At 35.1% G+C, this 21,700-nt stretch overlaps 1 protein-coding gene across 4 annotated transcripts in view; it reads left to right on the top strand.

Annotated features, from left to right (window-relative positions):
- The window catches only part of DIAPH3 (diaphanous related formin 3), a 247,385-nt gene that overhangs the window by 21,921 nt on the left and 203,764 nt on the right, over positions 1-21,700 (top strand). For all 4 annotated transcript variants that reach the window (XM_040584081.1, XM_040584080.1, XM_040584079.1 and 1 more), the window contains 3 exons: positions 3,664-3,837; positions 9,464-9,568; positions 16,743-16,873. In XM_040584081.1, the coding sequence (XP_040440015.1) occupies positions 3,664-3,837; positions 9,464-9,568; positions 16,743-16,873 (410 nt within the window). The remainder of the gene's footprint in view (positions 1-3,663; positions 3,838-9,463; positions 9,569-16,742; positions 16,874-21,700) is intronic.

Here is a 21,700-nt window from a genome sequence, read left to right as displayed (position 1 = left end):
CTCTGATGCCCTAGTTAATTTTTGTTTATCTTTTCCCTCCTCTTCCTCTTCTTTCCCACCAAAGATACCAAACCCACCCCCCCCAAAAAAACCCCCACCCACACCAAAAAACAACAAACCAAACCCAAAGCTAACCAGACCAAACCCACCTGCATTTTGACCAGAAGGACTTAGGACTGTCTTGGTTAGTTTTTGCTAAAAAAATTGTGGTGTCTCTGCATTATTTGTAGAATTATGCTTACCTCTGGATAGGAAAATCTTTCTGTCTTTGAAGGTTTTTTTCTTTTTGGTTACTTTCACTTCTTTCAATATCACATAATTTTTAAACTTAAGACGACTATGAAGCCTATATTGTGGTTTATGTGAGCAGTTCAGGTTTTTTGGTTTTTGGGTTTTTTTTACAATTTAGAATAGTTTTTAGTGAATATTTCAGAAGTGTTTTTATACTCTAATTATTTTACTATTGTTTCTTTTTAGATTATCTGTCTGAAATACAGTTTTCCTCATCTTCAGTAACACTGTGCTGTGATGGTAGAAATAGATTGTTGATTGAATTAATGAGGTGGTTAGAGATTCCTTGTAATGTTTTCATATAGTGTATTAAGAGTAATTCTAGCTTTCTCTTTTGAGTGCCCAGAAGTATTTAGTTGTACTCCTGTTTTCTTCTTATTGCCTTTGAACTCTTAACTCTGGATAATTGACTCTGAGTTCCATCAGTGCATCAAAACAGATGTTAGGAGAATTTCAGAGACTTTACTGTGGAAATAATTTTGTATCAGGAATATATGAAACACTTAATTTTTTGGTTAATTTTAATGTTGGCCCTATAAAGACCTTCAGGGAAAAGTTTGTCCATTTAGGGGAATTCTTGTCCTAAAGCACTGTTCCTGTATGGGTCTATATGTATTTATTGGTAAAATTTAAAAAAGGCAGACATCTTTAGAAAAGGTAGAAGATCAGACCTGCTTTAAATTGTAGTGACACTTTGTAGCAAAGCTAACTAATTATTCTTCATTGGTTAGCCTGAATTAAAATGTTTTTGATGTAGCATGGAAGATTATTGAACTATATTTTTGCTGTTTCCTCCTCTCTGGACTTGCATTGCCAGCAGTATCAGTAAAAGATTTTATTACAGCCAAGCAATGAAATTTCTGTTCTTTTTGTATTGTGCTTTCTGTGGACCGTGAAATTATTCACCTATATGGAATATTGAGAGGTGCTAACTTTTTTGAAACATTATCAATGTGTAATTCAAGAGAGAAGTGTCTGTAAAATACCCACACTGTACTGCTGTCCAGGTCTTGTTGTGAATTTCCTTTTTTTAATGTATGGAAATCTTATCTTTAGACTGCATTGTTTTAAAGTAATTTGTTTGACCAATATTTAAATGTGCTTATAATCCTAGTATCTCACTTTGTCTTCCATATTCTACCTGATGAAATATATTCCAAGACTGTGCTTCCCTTGTTTGGGATGAGAGGTATAGGATATGGTAAATATGGGGAATATGAATTTTATGGTCTAATCTGTAATGTTGCAAAACATCTGCCATACAGTCTAGCGTTCAAGAGGAGCTTAATAAGAAAGCATAAACTAAAAATGTGAACAACTTAAATAATCCCTTTTCAAGGTTCTCATCCCTGAATTGGTGCTGCCTGTTCCTGGTGGAGGAAGAATAGCTCTGGGACTGCATGGGGTATTTCATGGCAGAGACTAGCGTGGTTCTGTCTGGCCGAACCTGCTATTGCTGCTGCTGCATGGAGCAGGGGAAGGAAGGCAGGACATGGGGAATATGCACTATAAGGAAGGGTCTGAAATCTTGCAGGAGAGATGCAATAAGAAGTGTAGGGCACACCCCTCAAACATAATTTAGTCAATTCTTTGCTGACTGAACCATGGGCTGAAATTTTTTTTCTCAACCAATACGTCTTCCTTCTACTCCTGATTCAAGTCAGTGTACGAAGAATCTTCAAATACAGTGGTTTGTTTCTTAGGTTATGTACTTGATAGCTAACAGCAGGGCATGGAGAAGCTACTGACTAACTTGTTCTTTGGAGCAGGTGTGTTGCTTTTCATCAGTGCTCTGTGAAAGCCATTATTTGAGAAGAAAAACCTCTTATGATTTTTTTTTAAGATTTCAGTCTAATTGAAGTTTGCAGTTTGGCTTCATTCCCCCTTGCTTACCATATACTTCTGGTTTTTAAAGACATAAGGGAAATTGCTGTCTGGTCAAGATGTAAGATGGTTTTTGCCACTGATGACTCTATACTTTACTTCTAATGTTGCTACCCTCCCTTTTGCTTTTGTTACATTCTCTTTCTTCCTGGGTCTTGCCTATGTAATTATTCCTGTAGTGTGCTTTCCTCATTGCCTGCTGGTTTGATGTGACACTGAAGGGCCCCATCATAGATGCTGAGCTCTTTTATGTTAATGTTACTTTAATTTTCTGCTTTTGCATGTTCTACAACAATGTGTGAGTGGCTTACAGTCTATTTCTGAGTTCCAAACCCTGTTCCTTTTCAGTTTTGAACAGGAAGGATTAAAGTCTTACTGTTTTTCCTCAAAACCTCTCTTCATGTATGTCTCAGTCAATTCTTGCTCTGACTAAAGTGGAACACTTGTACCCAATTTTTGCTACTAATTTTCTTGGCGCTCTCTGATCTTAATTCCACAGACAATATAATAACTTTACTTGTCATTTAGCTTGGTAACTTTGATGTATTTATTAAGTGATACCTCAAGATACTTATCTTCAAAACATACTGAAGCCTCGGATTATTTTTTTCATAGCATTTCAACAATGTAAGTCTATTGATATGGTTGAAGTCTTGTCTGAAATCTCTTAGGCATCAAATGCTGCCATAACTTCCTTCTGTGTTGATAAGCATAATATTGCTGTTCACATCTGTTCAAAAGGCTGCTACAAAGATAATTAATATTTAGCACATCTCATTGAGTGTCAGCTGCTTTTGTGCTCTGTTGGTCCTTGCCCATATACATTAAAATACATAAGCTGTAACAGTGAACATGTTTAAAATTTCACTTAGTAAGTTGTTATTGAAAAGTTGATAAATATGTAACCATTTAAAAAAAAACCCACAATCCAAACCACTTTTTCAAAGACATTTTTTTTGGCCCTTGAAAGGGTAAGGTCAGAGTGATTATCATGTTAGTGATAAATCCTAAGGATTATTAATGAGTGTATCCTACTTAGCTTTATTAAAGAAGCTGATGGTTTTTATGCTTCTCTTAAATGACTTTCTAAAGAATTGGAACACAGAAAGGCACTAAGTTTTGGATCATATTTTCATAATATGTTTTTTCATAATATGATTAAAATATTTCATATTTTACACGTAATGGTTGGGAAGAACACTTCATAAATTGGTTTTGTAGATATCTTTTCCTCCAAACTTTCTCTAAAATTCTCATGTTCTGCATGACTTCTTCATAATGTAATGGGATTTGGGTCTGTGAACTGAAGTGCTAGGACAACTGACTGTTACATGTATCTTTAGGAGAACCCTTCCAAATTAGACAGTTAAATAACAGGCAAGTTACCACAGAAAAATGAGGATGTTTTGCTTCTAAGAACACCCATTTTAATTAGGGTTACATAGAATGGAAACAATATGTGATATGTTATACCTTTTCTGTTTTCAGTTGGATAGATTTGCCAGTATAAGAATTCCAGGAAGTAAAAAGGAAAGGCCTCCTCTGTTGTATATGAAGCAGTCACATTCTACGGAGTCGTCATCCACAACTATGGATACGGAAGATTTTGCTCCAAAACCCCTGTCGGAAAGAGAAATCATAGCATTGTTTGAAAAAATGATGGTAAGAGTCTTACGCTGATTTCTTTTGCTTAAAGAATGCCAACATGGCTAACTGACAGGTGGAGCCTTCTTTTGTGCATGTGTTCTGATCTTTACCTGAATTATTGTTGTTGTTGTGAGTTTTTTAGGGTGTTTCTCAGGGGATGAAGTCTTTGAGTTATTTTGACAAGGTTTTGCTCTGAATATACTTAAAATGGAAACTGAAGGTTTCTGGTTATTAGAAGTGAGTTTATGCAACCGATTTTCAGGAGGAACAAGAAACAGGGAATCCTGCTTGTTTTCAAGATGACATGAAATGTTTACAGAGGGATTTTATGCCTTTGAATTTCATGACAGGGTTTTGTTCTGAACTTATATTCCATGTCACTCTGGCACAAAAAAACCTTAAGATTCTTGCCTCCAAAGCAGTATTTGTCTGCACATGCAGTCTCAAATTTGCTTTCTTCCTTAGCTGTCATTAACTGTGCTACAAAAGAGCAGTCACTTGCTGGAAAGATCATGTGGCATAGTTACCACCTCAGTAGGTTGAAGTTTTTTGTCATGATGATGATGATGACATTTTGGGCAATTGAAAACTAAACATGGAAAAGCCGTGAGGGAAGAGAGTGACTGCAATCTGAAGAGCACAAGAAGGCATTAAAAGAGGAGTAATGTCCAGATTACTATTTCTTTCTCTACCTCACAGCAAGTAACAAGTAACTTTTGAAACACAAAGGGACAACCAGATGCTGGGATGTGGAGGAAATTAAATGTGCTACGAGAGAAGTACCATTATGGAATTTTTATTTCTTAGCACTCAATAATGTTATATTAGTTTTGAAGGTTCTTTTGCACCACTATTGAGAGCTATGACTGAAAGGTAGGATTCAGTATTTTCATGGTTAAGCTGATGAAGGAGGGGAGTAACTTACTATATCAACTTTAGTATTTGTACTTGTTCTCACATAGTCCATTTTTCTTGGTGTGTTTTGATGTCTAGGGTATTTTACTTCTGTTAAAAAATTCACTGTGAATGGCAGTTGCTCAAATGTTTGCAAATGGGATAGTTCTTTTTTTTTTTTTTTTTTTTAAGTTGAAGGTATGCCTCCCTGTGCATGCTCCCTGCTACATAACTGTAGGTTGTATTTCTTTACCATCCCACAGAGATTCTGGTGTAGGGTAGTGTGTGATGTTGAGACTATGTTTTAAAAAATGTAAACTTTCAGTAAATCCTCAAAAACCTATTATTGTGTGTCTAGGTAAACAGAAATTCTTATACCCTTGGATCCTGAAATAATGAATTCCAATTTTGTAACTACTTTGCAAAAATATGATGTAATGATGACATCTTGGATAATGTGAATGTTTTCCTATTTTCATTGAATAATGAAGCATTTCAACTGTCTTTGGTAAACTACTTTATCAATGTTATTTTAGCTATAACATGTAATCCAGAAAGAATAGCTCAAATTATTTACACTTGAATGGTCTAGAATAAAGCTAGTTTTGTCACAGTATATTACATAGTTATTATATATTATATCCTCTAGTTTGCTGTTCTGATCAAATTAAGTGATTTGGGTGGTAGGCCAGTGAATAATTTGAATGTTGTAGCCAGGCTTTTAGAACTAATTTTGCACAAAATAAAAACAGTCAGGTGAGCAGTTTCCGAATTCTGAAGTTTCACTGAATGTGTTACATGATACTTTGGGTTTTCCTGGATGCATACTGCTTCTTTCTCTCTCTTCTATGTAGTGGTATCCTAAGTGGTTTTGATGGCAAAAATTATGAAATTGCTCATAAAACCAGATAGTTAAACCTAATAATAATAATAATAATAACTCTTATTTAGCTCCTTTTGTTTCTGTCAGTGCTACAAGGAAAATTTCCATATGAAATGACTAATGCACATGTTCCAAAGAGGTATTGCTCACCTGTAGAATAACTTTAAATGATTTAAGAAAAAAAATATAAAATAATGGACTGGAAGTATTTTATAAACTAAGCCATGTCGATGTGCCCCTTTTACCATTGAATATTTCTAATACGTAGAAATCAATTGCTTCAATGATTTTTCATTTGTTAAAAACAATGTAGAAATTACTTCTTACTGCATGCACAAAGACAGTATTTCCTGTAAATAAATCAGCCATTTCATCTAGGTTTATGGAATATAGTTTGTACTGATAGGTTTCTTACTTCTCTGCCTTCTCCTCCCCCTTTCTTTTCTTTTTTCTAATGTGATTAGAAGTTAGGTATTTCTTGCAGGAAAAACAAGCCCTTTGTTTTCTCTTTGTTATTTAAGTTGAGAAGTTTTTTTTTCAGAAAACTTAATTGCAAGACTGCAAAGTACAAAACTGCTTTAAACAGAAGAATGAACTTTGCAGTAGCTACAGGCTAATGTGAAAAGCTTTATTTTTATTTGCTTTTCTTCCCCTTTAGGTAGGATATACATGCATTTCAATGTTGTTACAAAAAAGCCCCAAACTGTGGCATATTGCAGGGAAGGTACTGAAGATATGGTAATTCTCAGAAAACACGGAGAAAGATCTAGCCATATATTTTTGTGAGACATAAAATGGAATACTTTGGTTTCAGTGTTCTTGCATTTCTATTTATGTAGGTTTTAAAAATACAATTTACGTATTAAATAAAATACAGCTACTCTTATTTAATATACAAGTAAAGAGTATTTTCATTTGAAGCCAGTGTTGCTATACAATTCTGTCCCTGGGGAAAGGAATCCTGAGGCACAGCATTCCGAAGACTTTTATTGGATCTTGAAGGAAAACCCCAGATTTATTTGGTAATGTCAAGCTGGGCTTGGGTTTAGTAAATCATAGTATGGGTTGTTCTATGCATATCTCAACAGAGGTGTTGCCTGGTAATAAAAATAGTCATAAATACATTGTTGGGCATTTAATAGAATTAATGAATTAAACCAAAATGTTACATAAAATGAGAAATACCTGTAACAAGATAAGATAACAAATGAAAGGCTAGAGGGAATACTAACATTGTAGCAATCTGACTTGATTTCAATTATACCCCCCCCATCCCCCATTTTAAAGCTAAGGAAACGTCTTAGATAAGGCGTAAAGATTTCTGAGCAGTTGATGAGAATTTTAAGTTGTAGTATTTTTCTGGCTCTGAAAGAATTTGTTATTGAAAAAAATATTTATAAAAGTTCTTATTTTAAATGCCTTTTAGCAGTCCCCAGATCTTTACTGATAATATATCTATGTCAGAATTAATTGTTGAATTGTAAAAGTCTTGGCTAGTTGTGTAATTAAAGACTGAATACTTGACTAGTAAATTAAAATATTCAGATTTGTTGTGTAACTGTTTTAAATTTTCAAGTGTCCACCTGACCTTTTAACTGCATGATTAACAGCCTTCATGTACCCTTCCTTTGAGCAAGTGATTACTTTAGGTTTTTGATTTTGAAATACTGAAGACACAACTTTTTGTGCTTGATGATATGTTCTTTCTCATAAAAAAAAAAAAAAAAAAAAGGTGCAGTGATATTTATAAGCTTTGCCAGAGACAGGTAACAAATATTTTTCACTTTTTTTCTAAATGGTGTGTACATACAAAAAAAAAATCCAATTTTTTATGTTTCTTGGAAGAAAATGATCTCTTTGCAGATAATACAAGATCCCAACTGTTTTTAAAGTACCTGTACCTGTATTTAAGCCTGTTTTTTTTAAATTGTTATTATTTTTATTTTAGTATGGATATTCGAGTCTGTGCACCATTTTTGGATCACACCAGGTTTCCCATCATTAAGTAAATCGTAGTAGTTTCTTGTTTCACTTTCATCCAAGCAAAACTAGAAAATGCAGCATGCCCTTTCAAGATAGTGTCCCTGACACTTGATTTAGCATGTGGCAAGTTGCAAAATATTCAGGAATACGTGTGTCTTTATGGACTGCTAGAATTTTAGTTTAGGCATAAAGCAAATAGTTTCTCTATGAATTTTTTGATGATAGAAATGCAGTATTTTGAAGAACAGAACAATGAGAAAAGATGAAGCATGTGTAGCCTTCTTTCTTCCAGCCTGTTTAGACAAAGTTGTTTTGCATTTGTTTTCAGATGTATGAAGTAACACCAGTATACAAGTTGCCAAAGAGGCAAAAGATTGTGTTGTTACTGCTTGAATAAAAGAATTTTTTACAAGCACCCTGTGCTTATTTGATACTAAAAATATAAAATAATATATTGTATATATAGTATCAAATATAAAAATATGCTATAAATACACTATATAGTATCAAATAAATAATAAAAATACTCATTTAATAATAAGTAAGAATTGTAATAATTTAAATGCATACTGGACTGAAGTGAGGAACTCTTTCTAGTCCTTAAGGAGAGGAAACAGTAACATGGTGGGTGGGGTGGGGTGGCGTGGGTGGTTGGGAATCCAGAATCTACACAAAATTGCCCTAATTGTATTTTAGAAGAAGTTCAACTTAAGGGGTCAGTTGTCTTCTTGCAGCTCAGATTTATGCAAAACTAAATGTTTCTAGGAACTGTCCTGGATTTTGTGCTATTCATTAGGAAAACTAGTGAAACACAAGGGAAGTAAAGTTTCAGTGTAGTATAAAATGTTGGTCTTTAGCTTTTTTTAGAATTCTAAGGTTATGAGTTTGTTTGCTCTTTGTCATTAATTTTTGATTAGGTAAAATAGCTTTGATATCAAGATGGTTACCCACTGATTTTGTAGCATTGTTCCTGCCAAAGCTGCTGGGGATTCACCTCGTGAGTCTTAGCTGAAAATAACAAAACTGTGGTAATCCTGGCTGAGCTTGGGTGACCATAGTAATACTGTATGCACTTGTATGTGTGAGTGCTTGAATTGTTTCTTAAAGCAATTTTTATTTATTTAAACCTCTAGTGTAATAGGAAATGTCAGTTCTCACAGATGTGGAACTGATTGCAGTGATCAGAGCATTTCTAGGCAAGAACAGTCCCTGTGTCAGAAATGTCAATGAATAGCTGCTGTGTGACTTTGAATGTAGTTCTGCATCTGTTCTTTTTGACCTCTGCATTTACGTTGGAATGAATGAATTGTGATGAGGTTTTGATAGCAGTTAAAGCTGTTGATTTAATGATGAAATCATCGAGAATTTGGCCCTTAACCTATAGCAAAGGTGAATATTATTTTGGAACCAATCTCAGTGCAAAGCAGATTCTGCTGCCTAGGATTAAGTATTTGGGAATTGAGGAACAGAATTATGGATCAAATACATATATCGCTAAAAAGATCTTTCTAATAAACCAGTTTGAGTATGTTTATAAATTATTTAGGTAGTGTTAAATAACTCTTTTATGTACTTTAGTTAGTGTGTGTGAAACTGTCCGTGATTTCTAGGAAGACATTATGCTAGCAATGGTTGTGATAGACTGGTTTATCCTGGCATACTTAACTGTTTTTGTCTGAGTTGCTAGGGAAGATGGATAAGGATTTTATGGTTTTGAGTGTCATCTAACTTATGAAAAGGTTGTATAAGAGCTTTCAGTTGCTCAGATTCATGTTGTAAGAAATTTTTGTGTCTTAATTTTTTAAAAATAAGTTTCATAGTTAAACAACTGTCGTTGGATGGCATTTAAAATTACTTTTTTCTTCCCCCTCCCTATTCTAGGAAGATATGAATTTAAATGAAGACAAGAAAATGCCACTGAGAGAGAAGGATTTTAATACCAAAAAAGAAATGGTGATGCAATATATTAGCACTGCTTCAAAGTCTGTAAGTAAATTTCTCTGAAGTACACAAAAAATGACCTAATGTTTGATTTATTTCCTATTGGAGGGAAAGTTTTGACTAACTTGTTTCTCATAAACGCAAACATTTTTAAAGGACATTATCATGTCATTATTTTAGAAGCTGCAATGAAAGATACTCACTTGTACTTGAGGTGTATCTTCTGTACACAGAACAGAACAGCATTTCTTTTTGCTAAAGATATGTGGCTATTAGTGGAGATGGAAAGATTCTCTAGAAAACTTCTTGAAAAGGTTTGATGTGAACCTTTTTTCTTCTCTAGCTCTGTTTAAAAAGAATTCCTTAACTTAGCCTTTTTTATACTTCGGCACAGAATTAATGTTGTGATCCTATGTAGTAGTTGATAAATGAAAGTGTTGCACATGAACCCAATTAGTGTTCATTTTTTAGTTCTAGTGATAATTACTGATTGCTTTAGAGAAGTGCAAGGGGTTGTATACTGGGCAATTTAAGGATTAAGTTGACGTAAGAAAAACTGCTTTGTTTTTGCAAAGTGGGGACTGGCTGCAGTGCTAAATGCTGCAGTGCTAATACTGGTCTCAGATCTTTTGTTTGTTTTAGGATTCATGTATTTGATTCTCTGATTCTCACTGCTCCATGCACGTAGAGGTACCAGTAAAAATTGTCCATATGTAAGTATAACTAAATACTGAAAAAAGAAGACATTAAATATAGTAATTTAAATGAGGTACACTTATTAGTGTGGTACTCTAGCACTTTTAGGAAGGTAGATGTCTAGTGCAGGACCTAACTATCTAGAGATTGTTTTAAGATGAGCTTATCAAAACTAAGTCCTTTTATAGCATGAAAGTTCCTTTACACCAGAAGATTAAGAGGTATAGTCTGTTTTTATTTTTTTAGAGATACTTAATGGGAAATCAGGAAGCTTCAGGCTGGTAAATCTCACAACATTCTTGTAGTTTCTCAACGCAAACCAGTGTGTCATTCCCACACACTGTTGTCTTGCTTGTTTTCATAAAGCCCTCAACAGCATATTTTCCTTTCCATTCCCCTTCTCTGGTGCCAGCCCATGTATCCCCCTTTCTGCTGTAGGAGATCACTGAAGAGTAATTTGTGCAGGGAAACTCTTGTCTTTACTGAACTCTGTTTCTACTGTTGTGTCCTTACTGGAAATGACATTCACCCATTGTGTAACTGGGAGGAGCAGTTTCTGTGATGCAGATTCAGCTGTTTGATACAGTAGTGCTGCAGACAAATTCAGCTTGGTGCTGGAGCTACTGGGATGGGAAACTCATTCTGTCACCCTTGCAAAATCTTTGTTCCTGGCATGCTCTTTCATGCTTCAAGTGTGTTGGACTGTTCCAGTGCCTTCTCAGTCTAGGGAGAATAGTGTACTTGGTTAATGTTTTGGTGTACCTTTGATTTCATAGAAGAGTGTCATACTTATTCAGAAGAGCTAAAGTGCCATATAGCTCCTAACTATTAAGTGCAACTAATCCTATCTCAGATGGCTCTTCCTATGAGTGCTACTGCAGTAACATCTTTTGATAGTTCATACTTCTTCAGCTTTAGGGAGACGGGTACTAAACTATATTGTGTTGGGACAAATATTCTCATTCACAATTGCTATGAAGAGTACTGAGCAGGTTTCATTTAAAGCAATTATCATTAGCAAACCTATTATAATTAAGAACAGAGGCTGCACCTCTAATAAATTGCTGAAAATGAAGCAGCCTCCAGTGATCAAAGTGGACTCCACTACAGTCAAAGCTTCATCATTGACCTCAGTATCAGGGTTTCTGTTTCTTAGAAATGCACAACCCCTTTCCAATATTCACAAAGCACAACTCTGTTACTGATACATCTAGAAATTATGCTGGGTTTGGTGGGGCTGTGCTCAGGTGCTTATTTATATACAGAATACTGTGACCCGCTTCTGTGTATGCATGTGATATTTAGAATGAATGCATCTTTTAAGGACTCAAAGTAACTTCAAAGTAACCAGAGTTCTACTGATGTGCATCGTCCAATATTCATTTCACTCCACTTTGCTTAGAGACTTATTAAACAGTTGGCTGAAAGTATGCTTCTGTATATAAGTTTGTCTGTAAGTATGCTCTTAGCATCACTCTTTATAACAAGTTCAGGGGCTCCCTGTAGAAGAATTGCTCAGAATAAACAGTCTTGGGGCTTGGGATACTAGTAGTACTTGCTGGAAATTTGAAAGGTAGCCAAACATATGCTTGGAAGTATTATGCTAGTACTTTCTTGTTTTCTTGTAATGTATAGTGCTTAAATGAAACCTTTATTTCTTCCCTTAAAAACATTATCTTAGAGGTGTCTATCGCATATATAAACCATCATGGCTAGGAAATCCTAAATGAAATTTTTGCCTGTTGTGCTGTCATGTCTTATTTATCAGAAAACAGCGGGAGAAGGGAACAACAGTTGTAGTTAAAGGCTATTATGTGAGTGTGAATTCACATCTATCAAAAGCAGTGTGGTTCTGTTTTTAGAGATTATGTCCAATGTATTTTCTGTGTTTTTTTGTTTGTTTGTATGCATTATTATTATTTGAGGTTAAAAGCTATCATATTTTTAAGTGCTATATAAACACAAAGTTGTTCCAGCTCAGAAAAGTTTTAAAAATCAGTTTCCATGTTATGGAGTTAATACTCAAGTGGAAGTAAAAGCAGTAGTTCTATAATGTTACTCTGCCATAAGTTTTGCTGTTCTGTATGTTGAACACACACAAACTGGGGTTTTAAAGTGAGTTTTCTTCACAAGATTTCATTTACATTGTGCAGCTTACTCCCTTGTAATGTTTTAACTGAATTAATTAATGCTGACTTCATACTGCATCTGCTCACAGACCAGTTGTTCTTCAGCTGAGCAATTAAATTTCTAGAGGCAATGATGCCTCAAGATATTTCCTGTTTCTCAGTTAACTCGAGCATTTTGAACTTAAGCAGCTTTTCCCATGCTGAAACATAGCTAATATAATCAGTTTCACAATTGCTACCAAATGCAGCCCTCATTTTATTTAAGCACTGGCAGATGTATCATATTCTTACTATGTTGCAAAACCTTGGTGTTAACTATGAATAAGTGGTACTTGGTACTGTGGGTGTGTTGTACAGACATTTACAGTTTATTGGCATCTTTTGCATATGGTAATGTTCAGGTGGGCAACTGTTGTTAATGTCTGGATGTTGATGTGTCTCTACATTGCTTGTGACACTATCTTCAGAAAGGCCAGATGAGACTCTCTGAAATGTCATTCTAGTGAATTATAGTCTGGCTGGGCTTTTGTCCCATGTGACCTTTCCACTGTGCACATTGTTATTGATTATATGAAATTACTTTCCAAATATCTTCTAACCATCTTAACTATATGACTGTTGCTGCATGGAAAGAAAGCAAGTTTACTGACTACTTATAAGTATTTTAGTTATATCCAACTTGGTCAATTTTACAGCAGGAACTACTGTGCAAAGTCACTGGAAATGACAGATTCTCCACCCAGGGTATTAATCCATATGCTTAGGCATACAAGTAGTGCTTATCAACTAGTCTATGCACTGCAGGAGCTGCCAGAAGAATTTCTGGGACTTTTTGAAATTTCCAGCTGGAGAGCGCCTGTAACGTTCAGTTAAATACTCTGTCATGAAGGCTGCTGGGAGTTTGTTTGGTCATCTTGTCTCTAGTCCGTCTGTTATCTCATCTGTGCAGAGACCAGCTGAGAAGATCCAAGATAACGTAGGGAACTGTATATGCTGCATATGCATGTAGGCACCGCCCTGATCCCCTATTACACCACAGTTGTAACAATTTCCTCCTCCTATTGCAGCTGTAACTCAATTTCCCCTGATTGTGCCTCAGGAGTATGCCTTGTCTACTCTTAAAATGTTTGTGGATTGTTGCAACAGGATGGATATGCTCTGTATATAAGCTCTTGAATAACCAGAGAGAAACCTTTGTTGCCAATTGTGTGCTTAGCCAGTGAATTTGTAGTGTTTTGGGCCACTCATGGTGAAGTGGCTTTTACATTTAATATTTCATCAAGTCTGATGTTTAGTTCTTAGTGTTATGAATGCTTTTTTGTTTTCTTTAGGATCTTCTACATTTAGCTGGGAGATTCTCTCCAGTTATTTTTTCATTCCTCTTTAGACATAGCTGTGTCAAAGCTGCAGGGGAGCTGAGCTTTCTTGCCTTACGGAAGTGCAAGCAATTATATCATCTTGGTGAGGAGCGTAAATTGTTTATGGAATAAGTTTGCCAACTAGATGTTTTTTGAGGAGGTAGTGTTCTGTTCCTGACATTACCAATGCATGCTGTTAACTCTTGGACCCAGAGAATATCTAAAGACATTAAAGTTAGTTCCCTTGCTGTGGGGCCTTTCTTACTTGAGTATTATGTGCCTATGAACTAAACACAGAACATGAAAGAAAGCTGAAAACACTGAGTTTCTTTTTGTCTGTGGGAACATTGGTTGTTACAGGAGTGTTTTTTGGTTTTCTTGGGTTTTTTTTTTTTTTTTTTGGGTGTCTGGGTTTCCTAGGTCTCTAATTATAAGACTCCCCTCAACCCTCATCCCTTCCTGGCCATCTTAAATACTTTTTTGTGGAACAGAGTTATTGGAAGTGACTCTAAGTAAATAGGTATCTCCACCGATTCAGAGGCATGTTTGGAATGACATTCCATGTACCATGTGTACCAAAATACAGCATGATATGATATATTTTCAGGGTGGTTCCTGGCAGTAGTCTGTTCTTTGGCATCTGGAACATCTGTTTCTCAAGTCTGAGGAAATATAGTTGGAACAGGGAGGTAGTACAGCTCCTGCAATGTTAAGTTGTCACAGAGTCATAGAATAGAATGATTGAGGCTGGAAGAGACCTCTGGAGATCATTTTGTCCAACCCCTTATTTAGTCCATTTTGTAATATCTGACAAAGGAGACTGTACAGTCAGCCTGGGCAACTTGTTCCAGTGCTTGAGGAGCCTCATGGTAAAAAGAAACCACCAAGAGGGGAGGGGGGAAGTTTGTGTTTGTCTTGTTTAACCTATTTCCTCTATTTCAATTTGTGCCTCTTGTCCTTTCACTGATAGGGTTTCCCTAAGCCTTTTCTTCTTGGGGCTAAACAATCCCAGTTCTACCAGCCTCTCCTTGTACAACAGATGCTCCTTTAATTGTGTCCACAGCTCTTTCTGGACTCGTTCCAATATGCCCATGTCTCTCTCAGGCTGAGGAGATCAGAACTGGACACAGTACTCCAGATATGTCTCACCACCACTGAGCTGAGGAGAAGGATCATTTCCCTTTACCTTGACTTCATTATGGTCAACTTATCACCCATCAGGACCCCCAATTTTTCCTACAAATGTGCTTTCCAGCTGGTTGGCCCCAATGTGTTGGTGCATGGGACTGTTTTTCCCCAGGTTCAGGTTTTACTGTTTCCTGTCCCGAAAATTCCTCTGCCCATTTCTCCTGCCTGTTGAGGTCCCTCTGAATGGCAGCACAGCAGTCTAGTCTGTCAGCCACTCTTGACAGTTTTTAACTTCACCTCTCTGCTAGAAACTATTTCATTATCTTATACTTCAGGAGCAAAAAAGTTTATTTTTCAACACTTAATCTACCAAAGTGAAAAAAATCTCTGTAAAGATAACATCTCTGTAAAGATAAAATCTCTGTACAATAACAATGAGACTATCTCATCATTTACTGTGGATAATTTCAAGTTGTTATTGCACTGCAAGTCTAATTCCCTTCAACTTCTGAATTAAGCCACTAGATAATAAAGTATTATTTAGCAACTCTCTTTAGTTCTACATGACAGAATAGCTGTGTTTCTGCTCTCAAAAAAAGGAGCCTTTCCAATTAAGTAAGTCAAATGTAGGTTGTATATGCATTGTAGACCTTTTTTTTTTTTTTTTTTTTTTTTTGGAATTCAGGTATGTTCTGTAGAAAATGTATCAGTCCTTCATGTCATAAATGGGCATTAGGTGGAGTACATTTTTTATCACCTCCAAAATTTTGTCTTTGCTACTACTTAAAAAAAAAAGGGGGGGAGGAGAGAGTATGAGGATACACTTCAGAATAGAGTTAATGCCTCTTAGATTTGCTATTTTAGTTGTAAATTGTAGAGCTTCATTAGTTCAGCATAACCACTGCTTTGTTTAAAACAATGGAAACCATATATCCTTCAGAAGAATCATTAATATCTTGAGTTTATTTTAAGCAAGATTTGGTAACACAGATACAATGATGAGTCAAAGCTGGTGTCTTTCAACCTGTGTTGCTAGGAACATAAAATATTTTTTTGCAAAACTACTTTTGCAGTGCTGCATTAGCTTGCTATTGCATTTTTCCTTTCCACCTACCTGTTCTCTATGTCTCATTTGCCTCCCCACCTGCCAAAAAGAGCAAAACCCAAAAAACAAGGCAATATCCAAATGCGAAGGTTGAGTGTTATTATGTTATTTCATCAAGTCACATTTGTATTGCACTGCATTCTTACAGATGGCAAATACAACACATGAGGAGCTGGGATTTGTCTTTAGAACTTCAGTGGTTCTAAATAAGTCTTTATTCTTTTTTTTTTTTAATTTTTATTTTTTATGTTCTTTTGCTTTAGCTTTTACAGCTAAAGCTAGTCTGTTTTTATAATCCCAGCCTCATATACTCCTTGTCTGAAGGATGCAAGGGAAAAGCGTTTTGTAACATTATCTGCAATAACTCAAGCTACTACAATAATATCCTGAGTACTCTACTGGTGGACTTGTTCTTCCCTCTGTGTTCTCATATGACTGCAGTCACCCTTCTGGACACATGCCCTGTGATCATTTCAGAGCATCTCAGAAGTGTTATTTTTTAGTTTTTTTTCTTCTGTTGAGTATTGAAAATTAAGCTGTTTGCAATGCATAAACAAAATCCATTCATTACAAAAATTGTATTTCACAGAGCGTGCGTGATACACTTGTACATTTGATGCCTACTGCTTTTGATTACCGATTATGAATTTGTTCCTAAATTGATAAATTAAGTCAGAATTTAGCATATATAGTAGATGGACAACAAACAGTTACAGGTTTGGGTACCTGTTCCTCCCCCCCGTTTTTTCAAGGAACAGAAACGAAGACAAAATAAAAAAATGAATGTATTTTCTGTATTTCAGGGAAGTCTCAAGAAGAGTCGGAAGATTTCACCACAGGAGTTTATTCAGGAGTTGAAATCTGGGTCAACAGATGAAAGACTAGTCACTTGCTTAGAATCTCTCCGTGTGTCCTTGACTAGTAATCCTGTCAGGTAACATCATTAACATGTATTGCAAAGATTAATCATATTCTTATTTGTTAATGGATTAAAATTAATGGATCTGTAGATGTATGCCACAAGGTTTTGCAGTTAATGAATATGCATGCATTAGTGAATGATTATACCTTTTTTAAAATTGATAATGTATCTTCTGTAGATCTTTTTCTCAGTAGAGTATCTGTACAAGGTAATACTAAAAGAATGTAAAACAAGTGCAGTGAAGAGCAGTTTGCCTTGCTTTCTAGTGCTAAATAGTCAAAAAGGTACTTTTATTTTCGAGATTCTCTCCTTAATCTTTTAACTTTGTCAGAGTAATCAATAATGGGAGATAGGCACCTTGGGGTAAGTTTGTTAGCCAGAAAACATTTCTATTTTTAATTGTCCAGTGTGCATCTGGCTTGGCAGAGTTGTTGATGTGGGTTGTGTATGTGTGTTCTGTGTAGATGTTTGCTTCTTTCCTTCTATTAATTTGTTTTTGAATTGTATTGTCTTATTTAGAATACATAGTGGTTCACATGGGAAGAAACATGCTTTACATTAACCTGAGTTCTTCTGACAGAATACTTTACAGAAGATACATTCCCCATGAGTGAAAGCTACTTTTTGATACAGCGTTGCTTTCCCTTTGTTTAAAAAAAACCCCAAACAAACCCAAAACAATAACCCACAACCCCAAAGTTTTTTTTTTTATTGACACTTATCTTGATTTTTAACAAAGAAAACTTTTCTTGTGAGTATGCATTTGGAGACAGAAATGCAAAATGTATGGAATGTGTAAACAAGTTTAAAGCAATCTCTCCTATCTGTTCTTGATATGACTGGATAGTTTTGTCTTTTTGTATGTGATCCCCTTTGCTGCCCCTTTCAAACATGCCAAGAGCAAAGTTAATCCCCCTCCCCCCAAAACCGATACAAACCAAACCCCATGATCTTGGTGAGGTACTAGTTCTGTCTGACAGCATAGTAAAATGTGGTAGGACATGAAGGAGTGAGGAAGGTGGAGAAATGGTATCGGAATAAGGAATGTGGAGGTCAATAGGAGAGTGGTGTTAGTCCACAATTGAGACATTTGATAGAGGACGCAAGTTGAACCAGACTATGATGTTATAATAGAGCATCTGATCAATACCAAAAGTGTGGTGATCAATATTATCTGGAAGAACAAAGCACAGAAACTTAAAAGTATTATAGCATAATAAGAAATTTTGGACTAGGTAGGTTTTCCACAAATGTTTCCGTTTGAATAAGGAAAGGTTTAGGATATATGAGTACAGGGAAAACAGTAAGTGCTTTTGTGTATAGAGAAAAGGAAAAAAGAATGTTTTCATTTTTATAAGCTTAGTGCATTTTATGTCAGTCCTTCAAAGCATTGTTGATATTGAAGTTTTACATTGATGCTTTTGAGAGATTTGTACCAATAAGTTAAAGAAACTACTATTTCTAGATGGCAACACTGGCTTTAACTTTGTTCAGTTAAATATAAACTATGGTAGATAGAAAATTTGACAGTTGAACCTAAGTCCTAACTTGACCATAATTTATTAAAGTTTAACTCCAATTTGAAACATTAAGCAGAATGTAAGAGACAACAGAAGAGAACTATAATGTCTGGATTTTAGTGAGACTCATTATTATGTTAATGGATGTATGACCTAAGAATAGGTCTGAGTTTGAGAGGTTAGAATTGGAAGGATAGTGACTGTGGCTTGTAAAAACACCAGAGAAGAACTATTTCAGTAGGCAGCAGTTTTATAAAAAAAATAAAATAAAAATATCTCTACTACTTGACTGTAAATGCATTTTAGTCTACAAGTCAAAAGAAGGGTCACAGCCAATAGAACTTATGGGTTCTGAAACAGGGCTTCTTGTTTATTGACTGGTGTTGACAAAGACTGTTAAGATAGAATTCACTAGGCTTAATCAGAGCATTTTAAAATAGCCTTGATAAAAACCTAAGGTTTTCCATAGGGCTTACGTACAAAAATAGTAAAAATGTAACCGTGGCACACTGTTCTTCATACTGAAAATTTGTGGAGTAAACATTTGTAAACCACATCCCCTTCTTTCTAATGAGTAACAACAATTTATGTTGATTGGATGCACATACTGGTGACCCTGATTTTCCTATCAGCAACCAGACCTTTAAGTAAGAATTTGCTTTGACACATAAATACTGAACTCCAGTCCAGCTGCTATAAATCCATGATTATTTTTATCTCCAACTTCATCTGATATGGACAATGAGAAATAGGTGATGAAATGTTGGGATTTTATTTTGTGCATGTATAGTACTTAAGAATAATTTCATGCTGTTTTTGCAGGATGAGAATTAAAGTTAATTTGCTCTAGCCTGACAATCTTCACATTTGTAGGCTGTGATCTTTTTGACAATATATAATTTAGGGGTTTTTTTTTCCTCTTTTTCCAATTACTATACTTTAATCAAGTTTTTAGTGTTGTTGACATTACAGTTTCTAATGCAAGAACTGGTTCTACAACATTGTTTCCAATTAATCCTTTATGTAAAATGTATTTTTAGGTCACAGAGAATATCTGAATTGAGTGATATTGATTAGTTTGATCCTGTTACTTAGAAAAATATATTGAACTGTATGGCTTACTGCAAAATGTAGTGTTTATTTTCCACGAGTATAAAAAGAAAGCCTCAACAGGAAAATGTGTCCACTGAACTTGGTTAGTATTCTTCAGGTAAATAAATGGGGTGTTTTTACCTCCCAGTTGCGAACACAATTCATCAAAAGTGGTTCAGTGATCTAACTTTACATAGTATTACAGATAACTAGTTATCTACAAGTATTTTTTCTCCTTTTGTTCTAATACTTGCAATGGAATTAGCTTTTTTCATTAAGAGGACATTTTTAATAAATTGAAAATAGGGGCACTGATAACTTGGTGTTTTCAGACTGACAAAAACCTGAGTCTTTGCTTTGGATAGTGTAAGTAATCTTTGTTCTGCTGTGGAAACAGAGGAAATGGCAGTAATAATTCAACAGTATTTTAGGCACTTGATCATTATCAGCATCCTCAGCTGCTGAATTTATGACAAAGTGGTTGTGCACAATTCTGTCTAACACAAAATGTGCTAAGAAACATCTCATAGCATCATCTTTAGGTCAGATATGGCCACTTATACCAAAAACAATTGATAGTTATTTGTCTAATCTGTTTAAAAACACCCATCCAGTAAGGAGAGAATGTATTTCATATATATTTTACTTTTAGGATAAAAACATATAAAAGCATCTGATCTGATTCTTCTTATAATTTTAAGTCCGTCATAGTTCTATATCTAGCAGATATGAAGAACTGTTTAATCCCATTATAGGATGGGATTGGAAGTACTATGCATTTCAAATGAGTGTTGCATCTCCCTTGTGTTATTTCCAGGAGAATAGCTTATTATTTGCCACTGGTAAGGTCCCACCATTATTGGAGTATCTAATTATTCTGGTTACTAGTCAAAAGTGGTGATAAATACATTTTACCCAATATGTACAATGGCGTGCAAATAGATGTAACAGAACAAATGGTGAGTGGAGAGGCTATAATACAAATAAAGTGAATGTTCTAATTCTTTTACTAATTCTGATCAATGTCTTGATGTTGAACTTCTGATGTTGCAGAGTGGATGCTTCCTTTTTATGTAAAAGACTTTATTTTGTTAATACATGACAAGAGATTTCATCAGCTGAAGTTTTTTTGAAGAAACTATTAGTACTACAGCCACAACAGAATCTGTATTTTGATGATGAAGATAATGAGAAGTATTACATGTTCATCATGCTAACTGTATCTGTTCTAAATAGAGATGGTTTTGCAATCACTTATTAGATAAAATTAATACTCTAATTTAGAACTGGGAAAAGTATTGAAGAGATACCCGTTATGAAATAATTTTCTGTCTTGTTAGCCAAAGACAATAAGAAATCCAAGGACTTGTCTTAACAGCAGTAGCATGGAAAGCATGGAGCTGCCAGGAAATATTTCCGCCTCTTATGGAAAGAGAAAAGTATTCAAGTACTTGTCAATTGATTCCATAATGGACTATTATAACTTCATCCTTTATAAAAGGAATTTCCTGAGCAAATACTCTACAGTTTTTCTGCTGTATGTGTGTTTTTGTTGCTTCTGCAGCCAACTTCTTCCAGTGGGATTTTGTTAGAAGTTTGAAATTTAAAATATCTGTTCCTGATACAGACATTGAAGTTTAAAAAGCAAATTATTCCTTCTGTTATGACTATGAATGACAGTGTTGTCCATGAGCTTTAGGGTTAGATAATTGACCAAATATTCTAGTTTCAGCAAGACCAACATCTACTGTCAAAGGCATGGCTGCAGTACTGCTGCCACTCATGCAGTTACTTGTATTTGCTATCAAGGAGTTTTGAGCAATAGTAAACAGAACTGTGAAGCAGCTGTCTGGTAGAAACAACATACCAAGGTTTAACCTCACCGAAAGATATCTTTGGCAATAGCTGAAATTTAAAATTTCTATTGTGTTTATGTGGAGATATTCCTATGTATTAATATCTCAAGTAACCACTTCTGCAACTGCCTTAGGTTTTCCCTTCCTTCTCTGCCGTTTACAGTTAGATTCTGACCTTTCCAGGAGACCCTAAAGCAGTATGCAGTAGGTATTTGTTTGTTTTCTTTCCTTATTTTGCAAGGGGTTTTTAATTACAGTTCTGTGCCAAAGAATGCTTAATGGTTAGTTTAAAAATTACAATTACTAAATTTAATGGCTACTATGATTTTAAAATCTTTTTTAGTTTAGGGTTATCTAATTGTGTCAATGAG

This window comes from Falco naumanni, chromosome 2 (assembly GCF_017639655.2).
Source record: "Falco naumanni isolate bFalNau1 chromosome 2, bFalNau1.pat, whole genome shotgun sequence".
NCBI lineage: Eukaryota > Metazoa > Chordata > Aves > Falconiformes > Falconidae > Falco > Falco naumanni.
Note: the sequence above shows the minus strand (reverse complement) of the source record. Positions and strands in the feature narration are given on the sequence as shown.